This window comes from Jatropha curcas, chromosome 4 (assembly GCF_041381405.1).
Source record: "Jatropha curcas cultivar XTBG-Jc1 chromosome 4, XTBG_Jcur_1.0, whole genome shotgun sequence".
Taxonomy (NCBI): Eukaryota; Viridiplantae; Streptophyta; class Magnoliopsida; order Malpighiales; family Euphorbiaceae; genus Jatropha; species Jatropha curcas.
This window is the reverse complement of record NC_143154.1, coordinates 27,152,274-27,165,699: the sequence shown is the minus strand read 5'-3', so window position 1 is coordinate 27,165,699 and position 13,426 is coordinate 27,152,274. Positions and strand designations below refer to the sequence as shown.

Here is a 13,426-nt window from a genome sequence, read left to right as displayed (position 1 = left end):
GGGCTTATTTTAAATCATTAAAAAAAATTTAAAACTTTACAGGTAATTTTAATTATACGTTAAATTCAATTTTCTTCTCTTACTATTCTGAACTTCAATTTTAATTATAATAGCACCCTAATTTTAAATTGTATCTAATTTAATGAGTAAAATAAACATGAATTTTTAATTATGGTTTATTGAAATTATAATTAAGCTAGATCTCTTATACAAATAAGTTTTATTCATTACAGCATAATTTTATTTTTAGGGAATCATTACTTGTTAATATTATACAAATAAAACAAAAAAAAAAAGTAGTTTTTAGGTGAATATATTATTTTTTATTTTAATATTGGGTACAAAATAATATTTCTTTGAAGGCAATTGAAAATAATATTTATTCACTAAATTGGATATAATTTGAAATTATGGTGCTATTGTAACTAAAATTGAAATTTAGAATACTAGAAGTAGAAAATTAGATTTAAAGTAATTAAAATTACCTATAAAATTTGAAGTTTTTTTAATGATTTAGCCCTTAAAATACTTGGACTTTGATTTTGTAACATTAAAAGTGAATTTGACCACAATCCGGTGATGAAAGACACCGGAAAACTGATGTGGCAAGCATCATTTAAAAAAATAATTTTTTATTTCACGTCATCCTGCTCAAAGTTTTTTGTGTTCATTTTTTCTATTTTGTAAGACCTCCATCTCTCTTCTTCCAATCGAGGCTTTTCGATCTTCATCTCCGTATATAAACCCATAGATCAATAATCAATTCATCAAACAACCCAAAATCAAAACAAACCTCTTTTCAATTTCCTTCTATTTATGAATTTAAACGACACAAACCCAAGTTTTACAATTCTCAATATGCTATCAAAATTAAAATTAAAATCATATCCAGTAAATATTCTTTGCAAAAACACCTTAGAATTCAAACAAAACGTAGAAATAATAATATTCAGGTTTCTAAATTACATACCTGAAATTCTCTTTCTCTCTGTACTAGCTCAGATCCTTAACATTTATTTTTTAATCGAAATTCCTGCTTGACCACTGTGAAGGGGATGAGAGAAAAAAAAAAAAAAAACACCTTTTTAATTGAATAAAATGATCTCTTGTTCAAACCGAAACTTTATAACATCGGCAAATGGTACTTTTTTTTGTACAGCTAACTTAAGCAAACTGGAATTTTCTCTCACAAAAAAGAAGTCTTTTATAGGTGAAAAGCAATTCATGGATGGTTATTAAGGCTTGTGGAGAGTGCAAATGGCTTGTTGTTTGTTGGTTATTTATAAAATAAGAAAATAAGGGAGAGAGCAAAGATCGAAAGAAGAAAAGAAAAATAGCCATTGAAGAGAAAAATGAGATATGGAAGATCATTTAGAAGAAAGAGAAAATGGGCACAAGTTCCATCTCCCGAGACTTTGACGCCGAATAAAAATTTATCTTTTTTAGATCATTCTTCCTCTATCAATTTTTCGGTGTCTTTTATTACCAGATTATGAAAATGATATTTTTAATATTATAAAATCAAAGTCCGAAAAAATTTTAAGCGACAAATTAAAAATTTGAAACTATAAAATGATATCTCTCTAACTTGACAAATCATGGGTAAAAATAAACCTTAAATTATGAGATTTTGTTAGAGATAATTTCACTTAAAAATCAACATTTTGTTGTAACTATAGTAACATGCAATATAATATTAAGATAAACATTAAAAATAATAATAAAAAGATCGTAAATATATTGGCCTACTTCTAGAAAGAATAGAGAAAAAAAATAAATAAAATTTCTTAAGTTAAATTTGTCAGAATTTAAGGCAGGCGAAGACATTATTGAAATAGTCAAAAAAACAATGAAAATGAACCTTCCAAATCCAATTCTTGCAATTCCCCATTGGCTATGCGTTTGGTAGCTCTTCAAAAAGTCTTTCTCAGCTTCAGTATTCTTCTAGGTAAACAAAACCCGGTCTAGGTCCATCCATGTGCTAGACCAATGGAAAATATTAAAAAAAAAAAAAAAAGAAATGAAGCGCTATAATTGGTTTGGCTCGTGAGTGGCTAAAGCGTAAGGATTAAACTTACCTAATCTATAGATTAGGTCCATATATCAAACTAATAAAGGAGATTTTTTAAATATTCTTCTCATCTTTTTTTTTTTTTCTTTCGGGTGAATAGTCAAAAATAGATTCATTTGTCTCGTCTGGATCCATGATCCTATATATAGATCAAATCAATAAAAATAAAAATTTTTATCGAAATCATGATATTTTTACTATAAGCTGAGAAGAAAAGGATAATATAAAAACAATTTTAAAAATTTTTTGTTTTTATAAGTTTAATTCATAGATAGAGTTATAGATCCAATCAAAACAAATATAGTCCCGTCAAAGATACTTATTCTTTAAACAATTAACTATTATTTATTGATTTAGTTCATTAGCAGACCAATAGACGGGATTTAGCCAAATCAATCCAAAGCTTAGCCGTCTCATTTGCATTCTCACTGAAATAAAATATAGTCAAACACATACAGCCAGATCAACCCTTTTGCTTGCTATAAAGCAAATCCAATATTTCCCTTCAATCTTTCACAGGCAATGCGTTTGGCGACTCTCAACAAATTCCCACCTTCTATATTCTTTCAGGTACACAAAACCTTCTAACGGTCTTCTCAATTCTTTCTTTGCTTTCAGTTTCTTGATCTCTTTTAACACAATTCTTGATTGGAGTTTCCATTTCAGAAAGCTAGCAGATACCCAAGAATCATGAGCCAGTCAGCCAGCAACAGCAGCGGGAAGAAGCAGATTAGAATTGATATCAGCTCAGACACTATATGCATGTGGTGCTTTGTTGGCAAACGAAATTTAGACAAAGCTATATCTACTGCTAAAGATAGATATAACTTCGAGGTCTCACAATTCTATCTTTTTCTCATTATGTTATGTTATAATATATTTTTCATTTCTAACTTAGAACAGTTCTAATTTGCAGATTAGATGGCATCCTTTTTTTCTTGATCCATCTGCCCCTAAAGAAGGCACAAAGATTATGACTCTTTTCGGTCAAAGATTTGGGTCTCGAACTGATGCAGTTCTAAATCAACTCAGAGAGGTTAATTTCCTTCTTAATTTGTTAATTATCTATACAATAATGACCTTGGAATTTGACTTTTATTTAATTAAGCTATTATGATAATTACATTCAGACTCTTAGAGATGTTGGTCTGGAATTCAACATATGTGATCTCATGTAAGTTTTTTTTTTTTTTTGTAATTAAGCTTTTTAATAATGTTAGTATATATTGCTTCCGGCGTCAAATAAATTAATCTCTTGTTTAATCGTTAAAAAAAATATTATTCGTATATAGTCCGCTGCTTTATAAGAAAATATGCTAAAGGGGTTTATTTGATGAATTAACTTGGTCTTGGTCATGCACAGTGGCAATACCTTAGACAGCCACAGGCTTATACATTTTGCTGGCCAGCAAGGTCTTGACAAGCAACATAATCTTGCAGAGGAATTGTTCCTTGGTTACTTCACGAAGGCTAAATACATTGGCGACAGGTAAATAGTTAAACTTTTTTGTCATTCAGACTTGTGATTTAATTGGTTTTCTCATTAATATGGAGGGTGGGAAGTATCAAGCTTGAGTTTTCTTGAATCCCATCACGGCGAATTCGGTAACATTGATGAATTGATGCAGGGAATTTCTCTTGGAATGTGCTGAAAAAGTTGGAGTAGAGGGGGCTGCAGAATTCCTTCAAGATCCCAATAATGGTGTGAAGGAGGTATATGAGGACCTCCACAAGTATTCAGCAGGCCTCACAGGAGTCCCAAACTATGTGGTATGCAATAAAATATCCATTACTTATATTTTTATTGTTTAATCATTATAATAATCCATATTAATTTTTTCTTTTTCTTTCTCTGAATAGATCAATGGAAAGAAGAAATTGAATGGAGCCCAGCCTCCAGAAGTTTTCCTCAGAGCTTTTGAAGCTGCAGCAAATTAATAGTTTACAGTATATAAGCTGGAAGAGACAACAATAAATCAAGATTTCAACTTTCCCTCATGCATTTGTGTAATGTTTTATTATTTTTAATTATTTTTCTTGTGTAATATTGGAACACACTGTTATATGCATTTTTCTTGCAGTGGATATGTTCAAATTGGAATGGTTTGAGGATTTGTGTGGAAATTTAAAAATATATTTCTTCTTTCAATGTAACTTTCTGATCTTCAAAAGAAATGTAAACAACCATAAAATCATTAATTACTTTAGAATGAAACACTTACCTACACATGATATGTACATATTCAACATATGCTGATGAGCCTATTTTATATACACCAAACCAATCAAAAATAAACTTTTACGATAAAGATAATTTCTAACATGAGAAAAAAAAAATGATGAATTAGTAATAATTAAAAAAAAAAATTAATTAACTTGGTGTATGGAACCATATAAACTATATACTAGGTATAAACAAGTCTTGTCTTGTCAAGGGTTCAATCTATCCATCACTTACATTTCTGAATCATGTACAAATCAAACACAAATATATTCAAATCCAATTAATACAAACTTAATTACAATCACAATTCATAGTCTAACGATTTTCTTGTATAAGTCTTTGGATACTATTAGGTAGGAACTATTAGAAAAATCTTTGAATTCATAATATATATTCGATCTAACTACTTTGTTTTGTAGGATAAACAGAAACATACTACCTTAATTTAGAGAAGACATTATCTCTAATAAAATTTCACAATTTATTACTATAATTCGTTGTCTTCCTTTTCCAAACTGAAAAGAACTAAATTATGAGATTTTATTAGAGATAGTTTCACTTAAAAAACAACATTTTGTTGTAATTGTAGTAACAGTAATGAAGCTAGGAATTAAAATTAGGGGTTTAAAAAATGTTCAAGAGATAAAAAGGTAAAATTGAAAACAATTACAATTATAATGGGTACAATAAAAGAATTTTAACATTTACAGGCGATTTTTGTATAAAAAATTTTGTTAGGGGGTCGGGTGGGGGCCACTCCTGGACGCCGAGCTCCGTCAACGTGTAGTACAATGCAATATATTATTAAGATAAACATTAAAAAATAGTAATAAAAGGAAGTTTGTTTTATAAAAACATAATAAAAGGAAGTTGAAAAGTAGAATTGACAACCGTAAATATGAAAAATCGGAATATTCTAAATATATTAGCCTACTTTGTAGAAAGGACAGAGTAACTTCGTCAGAATTGTAGGTTGGTGAAGACGTTATCGAAACAGTCAAACAAACCATGAAATTAAACCTGCCCTCTCCTATAAAGCAAATCCAATTCTTGCGATTCCCCATTGGCTATGCGTTTGGTAGCTCTTCAAAAAGTCTGTCTCAGCTTCATTATTCTTCCAGGTCAACGAAATCTCAATTTCATTATCTCAATCTTTTCAATTCTTTCTTTAAAGTTGTGTTCTTTTCCATCGTTGGTTGGTGTTTTTCCCTTTTCTTAGCTTTCTTAACTTAGAGAATTCATTTTCTTGACATATTATTGTTATTCTGCAGTTTTCTGGAAATCTTTGTGCTTGCTGTTTTAATTACTGGACCAGTAAGCAAAACCCATTTATTGTTTTGTTCTTAATTTGTTCATGGTGTCATTATTGAAAAGTAGCGCTTATCTTTCATTATTTGCATTTTAGCTTTTTGTTTCTTTTATTTTACCTGAATTAGTCCAAAAAGGACAAGGATTTCTTTGTTAGGTCTGATTAATAACACAAGTAGAGATCTTATCACCCAAAAGAGCAAATATTCAATTAGTGCTTGCATTAACAACGCAAATGAAAATTACTAAGGGTAACTTCTGATTGTTCCATCAAAGACCTCAGTCTCCAAAAATTTAAAGAAATTGTATGACAGCATATAAAAAGTAAGGATAATTTTAGAGTTATGCTCTTTACTATATTACCAACGTGAAGTTTGTCACTTGAAAACAAACAAATCATTTTTCTTTGTGGAAATGGATATGGTTTAGTAGAAATTAATGAGACAGTATGGGATACAGAACTGTTGATTTGTGAACCTAATGAATAACTAGCTGCCAGTTTACTCTTATACATCATGGATTGGGATAGTTGAACGTGAAACCGTGTGGCTTACAATGCTCATTTCATATTCTTCTGCAACTGAGCCTTGATTATCTGATATTTTTTCAGTGGATTTTGAACTTAAGGCATTGATGACTTCTAGGACAAGTTTGATTTACTATAAAATTGATAGAATTGGTAATGGAATGCAATTCTTGTAATTGGATTCCATTTGTTTTGTTGGGTTCACAGGGAATCCAATTTCTTTTCAATATTTTTATATTATTGGAATGATATCTATTTTAAGTGTAATTCTAATATAACCAACACAATCTATTTGGTTATTTAAAAAATAAACTTGGAATAAGCTTCTTTGAATTTAGACAAACATTTCCATTTCGATTCCAATTCCAAGGTGAACTACCATGCCCTTAGATCTTTCAGATTGGAGCCTGATTAAGTTTCTTGGTTAGAAAGGGAGCCGATACTCTCCTCAAGGATCATGAGTCAGTCAGTCGGTAACAGTAGCGGCAAGAAGCTCATTCGAATTGATATCAGTTCAGACACTGTATGCCCATGGTGCTTTGTTGGCAAGAGAAATTTAGACAAAGCCATTGCTGCCTCCAAAGACAGATTTGATTTTGAGGTCTTTCTCTCTTGTGGAGCTCTCTTTCTTCATATGTTACTTTTTTTTTGTTATGTTCCACAATAACTTGGTTCAGTTTTAGTTTGCAGATAAAATGGCATCCATTTTTTCTTAATCCATCCGCCCCTAAAGAAGGCATTAATAAGCTGCAGTTTTATAGGGAAAAGTTTGGATCCCGAACTGATGCAATTATAGCTCGGATGACAGAGGTTTCTCCTTCTTTGTAAATTACACATGCACATGTTGCCTTCAAATTTGGCTGTCATGTAAATAAGCGATTATCATAATTGAATTGCAGGTTTTTAGGGGTCTTGGTCTGGAATATAACATATCTGGTCTCACGTAAGATTGAAATTTCATTTTAATATTAATATATGGTCCGCTGCTATATAAGAAGACACAACAAGTTTATTTGATCAGCAAACCATTAACATTGTTTTGGATATTTGCAGCGGCAACACTTTAGACAGCCACCGGCTTTTATATTTTGCTGGCCAACAGGGTCCTGACAAGCAACATAATCTTGCAGAGGAATTGTTCCTTGGTTACTTCACAAAGGCTAGATACCTCGGTGATAGGTAAATTAACTTTTGTCATAATGTTCATTAATTCTTGTATCCCAAAATTGCAAATGCTAACATATACAAATGGATGCAGTGAGTTTCTTTTGGAATGTGCTGCAAAGGCTGGGGTAGGGGGTGCTGCAGAATTCCTCCAAGATCCACCCAATAATGGTGTCAAGGAGGTTTGTTCTGTTCTAATTTTCTTTGCTCCTCCTTGTTTTCCAGAAAGCCAACAGAAATACCGAAATTCAACTTTTGTTAGGTTGCAATTGCTTTTTTATTATTCAAGGATTAAAGAAGAATACATATATATATTGGCAATCTATTGGCATAATATTTAACCTTTTCATCTTCCTCCCACACTTATTGGTTAATTGCATTACATCTGTTGGATTCATATTCTTGGTTAATCTTGGTCTTTTCATTTCTTTTTCCTGTTGAACTCAGCATTATGATTCTTTGCAGGTTAATGAGGACCTCCAGAAGCACTCTGCAAATATCACAGGAGTTCCATACTATGTGGTATGCAACAAAATATCGATTTTTATGAGTGTTCGACATCAATATAATCTATATATGTCTATGATTGTTCTTTTCTTGAACAGATTAACGGAAAGCAGAAGTTGAGTGGTGGCCAGCCTCCAGAGGTTTTCCTCAAAGCTTTTGATGCTGCAGCAAGTTAACAGTTTATCCCTGTTAAAAAGCTTTTATTTTTCATTTCCATATGCAGGAAGGATTTCTTTGCCTGTACTTCTAACATCGTAAATATCAGTTGACATGTACAAGTATCCTTTTCATGCGATATATTTATTTACTTATACCTTGAATCATACGGGTATAGTTTACTACATATGTTGGATGAGACAATAACAAGTTAACAATAAATGAAGATTTCACTTTCTTATATGTTCTTGTGTAATATTAGTTTTTCTTGACATTAGCAGGAAGCAAAGTTTATTTCACATGTGAGATAGCTATGAAAGATTGAAATTTGCTTTGAAGAGAATTTTTAAATTTTAGGTAGTTTTAGAATATGAAAAATTCCGCACGCCAAAACATAATCTACTAACAAGTGCATATACAATTTGACAATAAACTTAGCTTCAACTCCCGAAATGTCCTTAGTTATACTCCATTATGAACTTACCAAACTTAGTCTAAACAACATCCATCACAACAATAAAAACTGGGGGCAAAAAAAAAAAAAAAAAAAAAAAAAAAAAAAAAAAAAAAATACCAAACCTGAACCATATTTTGATGAATTATAAGCAGATTTTCATTCATATGGGCAAAAAGAAATTTTAACGGGTGTTTTGAAGAGACGTATTTTGGAACAATTGTTATCATTACAATTTCTTTATATTTACCATAGATAACAAACACTTTAACCTGAAATATTCACAAAAAAACTCTACACGTCTCCTTTTCGGTTTTCTTTCTTCTCCTGTTGTGGCTGGTTTCATCCACGACAAAAAAACCTATGATCAAGATCAAGTCGTTTCATCGAATACCATTGCCTGTTAATGCCAACCAAAGTAAATGCTTCAGTAAAAGTAGCAAGATTCAGGCAAAACAAGATACCTGACTTTATTGCTATTATTGCTTTTATGCTAAAAGAATGTAAAACTTTGGATCCAAAAGAAGAATATGAAAAAAAAGAACTATGATTTTGACATGCAAACATATTATTATAAAAGGGATATATCACAGAAGAAAACACAATCCAACCTTGGTTTGCAAAGAACATAATAAAAGCAATATAAGATTGTTGAATCATGCACGAGTACACAAAAGGACACAAACCACAGACCACACTACCACAAATTTTAGAACAAGGGATAGCTTTTTTCTTCCCTACTCTTTTCTCTAACCGAATTTTTTTACAAATCAAAATACAGCCATCAGTTTCCTTTTCTGGCTACTGGGACAACATGATATCTCAACCATGGGGAACTTTAAGATAATGGCGGTAGAAAAATCATTTAGAACAGTCAAAACCATGCATTGAAGAGTTGGCATATTTAGCTGAAAATTTCAATGTTTTAATGATAAGGATTTGAAGAAAACTGTCAATATCATTCAGAAAGCTCAACAATATATCTGAACGCTTCACCAATAAACAGATGCCCAACCAGTTAAAAGATGTGCTGGGTTACAAAGCCTACAAAGCCATTAGCATATTCATGTCTTTTCCAACTAAGCAGGAGATATAATTCCATTTCATTCAGGGAAAAATCAGTACCTATGTTTCTACATCAGAACCCCAAAAGATAAAACAATTCTACTTTCCCATTTTTGATAAATAAATAACGCGTTTGGGAGACAAGTGAAAGGAGAGTTTTAAAATGCAAAGAAATGAAAAGACATTAGCATGAAATCTGTTTTTTAGAGTACAATGAAAAATAAATAAAGCTCTTGCATGCTATGTGCAGGATCACGATTGAGAACTGGAAAAAGTAAAGCATGAGTTACCTTGCCACAGACTGGACAGCTGTCACTTCTTTCCATCCACTCATAAATACAACCTAGGTGGAAATGGTGAGAGCATTTTGTCACTATCTTGGGATTCTCTGGTGTATATTCTGCACGTGCAAAGGAAAGGATGACAACTTAAAGTTCAATACTGTCAGTCCACAAAAGCAAATTTAATAGCTTCATTAAACAGTTAATATCAATCAGCATTACAACCCTGAAGAATGAAACTTCCGATTCAAGATTGAATTCTAACATTCCTGATCACAGCCAAAGTTGTGTTTTCATAGAAGTTTCTTCTAAATTACCAGACAAATGCTTTTTCAAATGGAATTTTTTTTTTTCATCAATAAGATTGCAACCAATTATCGGGTGGGCAGGTCAGTAAATTAGAGGAGGAACATATATTTACAGGAGCCACGCACTTCACTTAATGTGCCTCTCCAGTTCATCTTACAAGGCAACTTCTGTAAACTTCCCCATTTTCTACATATCCATGGAGAACAAGGATAGATAGACTTTTTAACACGTCAAATTTCAGATGATGATGTTCGAGCAGCTCTTTGGCATCTCCAAAATCTTTGACCAATTTTGTGCAAATCTATACTCACTTTATGGTAAACTGGGGTTTGGTTTGAATGAATTAGCAGATAGTGTTGATAATTACATTATCTTTTTTTGGCAGTAAAGTCCAATTCATTGACAATCTTCTTGGACTAAAGTTAAAAAAAATAAAAACATATAGAAACAGTGTTTGCAGGATGTAAATAACTAAATTAATAGTTTTGCCTTCAAGAGAATGGACAGACATCCTAAGAGAGAAATATAGTTATCATGCAGTAGCTTAGTAGCTGCAACAACAATAATAGGTCAGATAAGATGTTTTACCTTCAAGACATGTTGGACAGACATCCTCATCTTCTGAAGATGAATAAATATATCCAATTCCGACAGTCGCTTTTGCTGATGAGAGCTTTAGTGAGGATCTAGCACGCTGTTCTTTGGATCCTTCTTCGCAAGCAGATGCTGTCCATTTGTCCCCTGTACTCAAGGAATCAGAATCACCATCATTATCACTTCTTAATGGTTCTGATTCCTCATGTGCGTGACTTGAGCCTTTCTCACGTCTTGAAACCAGACCATCACGCTGCAAGCGGAAGTATCTGGGATCGGCATCATAAGGCAAGGGCCTTGGAGGAGAACGATACATGTCAGAGAGAGAGTTATCAAGTGATGAAGAAGAAGTCATAGAAGCTGCCCCCTGAATGGATGAGGGGACCGAATGCACTTCCCCTCTTCGAAACAGTGAGGAATACTAAAGAAAAAAGTAAAAGAAAATTGTTCAGAACTCCATTAGAGTGAATATTAAAGGGGAAAATGTTCTCACTGTTAAATAAGTAATAATTCAAAGTCCACATAAATCAACCTGGTATCCCTAATAGCAAAGCACATAGAATCATCAATTAATTCCTCACAAAAATAATACTCTATGCTGGACTTCAGTATATACTTCAGCAACAAACTAAGACTATGGAAGCCAAGGGCTTCTCCTTGATTAAGAGCAAGCTATCAAAAATCTTTCATTTTTACCGAAAAAACTTTACCAACCCTTGCACTATGATGGTGGTAAATTCTGATGGCAAAACATAGGTGTTCAGGCCTCAAACTCAAACTACCACATTACTTTTACCCAAAAAAATAAAAAAAAATAAAAATAAAAAAAAAAAAATCAGAGGTAGTCCTATTCCAGCTGAATATGCATGCAAGCACAGTATCAATTTGTGAGAAGGGCCAAATAATCGCACATTCTCCAAAGTTGTAGGAATTGCTTCCTTGTTTAACATATTCATTACAATATCAATTTGTGAGAGCCGACATTGAAGAACAAATATGCAAATTCTTTTCCTTGTGAATCAATTTCTTTCTTTACACTTTGTCTCACACACATTGTTCTTCCTGATACTCATTGGCCCAAGAAAAATAAAAAAGAAGCAATATTTCCTATTTTAGCACTCAGTAGATATGCTTTTAGCATTATTGCATCTCATACCAAGCTACTATAAATAAGTGTTGAATCACATTTGCATGCACACAAAAAGATAGTCCTGACAGTTTCAGTTAGATTCTTAGTCAAGGATAATATAAATTGTTCCCACAGAAACTGAGATGCAAAACATCATTAAGAAAAATTAAAGTTGCTCTTGGTTAACAAGGCGTGATAATAAGAATAATGAAACATACCAAGTGTAGAAAATTCTGCAAAAAGCAACTGAGACACATGCAGTTTCTATATGCAGAGCTGTTAGGATTCATATAATCCTCAAAATCCTCGGCATGCAAACAGCAACAAACAGAACCCATTACGTCAGTTCCAATCCCTTTCTTTTACTGAAAGCCCTCCGCAATAATTCCCAAAACTCACCAGCAAAACCCAATGCCACAGCGCATAAGCATCAAGAAGTAATGCCTTGAATAAATAAATAGAGAATGAGAGAGGACTCTAAGCTCGCAGAAGTTGAATTGCCTCCGCGAACCAGTACCCTCTCTCTCCGGTTCAAGTGCCGGAGGCCTCTTTTTTATGTCGGTTAAACAATCACCATCACCTGCAAATTAGAAGAGAATATGAACATGGGAAAAAATTATGGTCCACAACATAATTCAGAAAGATCCGCTAAACGGATATCATTAGAACATAGCAAGATAAATCATCACATAAATCACAAATAATATGTTCAAAGCTCAAAATTTTTTTCCATATCTAATTGATGAACAAAAAAACATTGATAATCGATTGTTGACCAATTCAAGTTATAATAATAATATCAAATTCTTAATAGACTAACAGACTGAATAATATGCAGCTAAAAACGAGAATTATTATCAAATTCTTAACAAAATTAATGGCTGTTTTGACCATAATAGCCAATTGTTTGAAAGTTACAGTTTTTATTCCTTATCAAGGTTTTTCATTCAAAAACATGAAAAAGGGTCATTTCCATTAGCAGAAAGCAAGAATCTTAACAAACAAAAACTGGAATTTGAAAAAAACAAAAATTACCAAATCATCCCACAAACAAAAACCCAGCAAGGAAAACTATCAAAATACCAATAAATTAGAATTGAATCGAAATTCCAAGAAAATAAATTAAAAAAAAAAGATCAAATCATAAATACGCATGGATCATTCAAAATACCAAGCGTGTCAGAGCGAAAAATTTGATGAAGCAGATAAAAGTACCTGGAGGGGGAGCTGGAGAGAAGTGGAGACAGAGAAAGAGAGAGAAAAGATCGATGGAGTATGTTGTGAAGCGAGAAGAGAACCTGACATAATCCGGAAAATCGGAAAGAGCGAGAGAGAATCAAGGACTTGAAATCGGATTTATATTTCGGCGAAAAAAGCTAAGAATGCGCGAAATTAAAGCTGCCGTCTCTCTCTCTTTGATGGTGCTGGTGGTGGCCTGGTGGGTGATAGAATCAATCCACTTTCAACTTTAATTTATAATAAATAAAAAAATGGCTAGTAAAGTACTACTAATATTTGTATTTTCTTATAATTTTATTATATGGTTTTTTATTTTGTTTCTATTATAAAAATACAATAATATATACAAGTAAATGGCACAATTAGAATCTTTTAGTAGTCAAGAAATTAAATTAAAAA

At 32.1% G+C, this 13,426-nt stretch overlaps 3 protein-coding genes across 9 annotated transcripts; 2 read left to right on the top strand and 1 right to left on the bottom strand.

The window, feature by feature from the left end:
* Positions 1-2,483: 2,483 nt before the first annotated feature.
* LOC105646755 (oxidoreductase bty37) lies at positions 2,484-4,220 on the top strand. Its single transcript, XM_012232679.4, has 7 exons — positions 2,484-2,641; positions 2,738-2,905; positions 2,988-3,107; positions 3,202-3,245; positions 3,435-3,560; positions 3,700-3,841; positions 3,932-4,220. The coding sequence occupies exons 1-7, from the start codon at positions 2,594-2,596 to the stop codon at positions 4,007-4,009; spliced, it is 726 nt and encodes a 241-aa protein (XP_012088069.1). The 5' UTR covers positions 2,484-2,593; the 3' UTR covers positions 4,010-4,220.
* A 1,032-nt stretch (positions 4,221-5,252) lies between these two features.
* Positions 5,253-8,199, top strand: LOC105646757 (Thioredoxin superfamily protein). Of its 7 annotated transcripts, none has more exons than XM_020684392.3 (9): positions 5,276-5,416; positions 5,567-5,609; positions 6,562-6,730; positions 6,820-6,939; positions 7,029-7,072; positions 7,183-7,308; positions 7,388-7,475; positions 7,759-7,815; positions 7,899-8,199. In XM_020684392.3, exons 3-9 carry the CDS (start codon positions 6,587-6,589, stop codon positions 7,974-7,976), a joined length of 657 nt encoding a protein of 218 aa, XP_020540051.1. In that variant the 5' UTR covers positions 5,276-5,416; positions 5,567-5,609; positions 6,562-6,586; the 3' UTR covers positions 7,977-8,199. The 7 variants fall into 7 exon arrangements, with proteins under 7 accessions (XP_012088071.1, XP_012088072.1, XP_020540051.1 ...); XM_012232683.4 differs by having other exon boundaries at positions 6,558-6,730; XM_012232684.4 differs by having other exon boundaries at positions 6,529-6,730.
* A 346-nt stretch (positions 8,200-8,545) lies between these two features.
* Positions 8,546-13,251, bottom strand: LOC105646759 (E3 ubiquitin-protein ligase At3g02290). The gene is made up of 5 exons (XM_012232685.4): positions 13,004-13,251; positions 12,007-12,368; positions 10,654-11,080; positions 9,766-9,875; positions 8,546-8,810 (listed from the first exon to the last, which is right to left on the bottom strand). Exons 2-5 carry the CDS (start codon positions 12,124-12,126, stop codon positions 8,784-8,786), a joined length of 684 nt encoding a protein of 227 aa, XP_012088075.1. The 5' UTR covers positions 12,127-12,368; positions 13,004-13,251; the 3' UTR covers positions 8,546-8,783.
* Between the last annotated feature and the right edge of the window lie 175 nt (positions 13,252-13,426).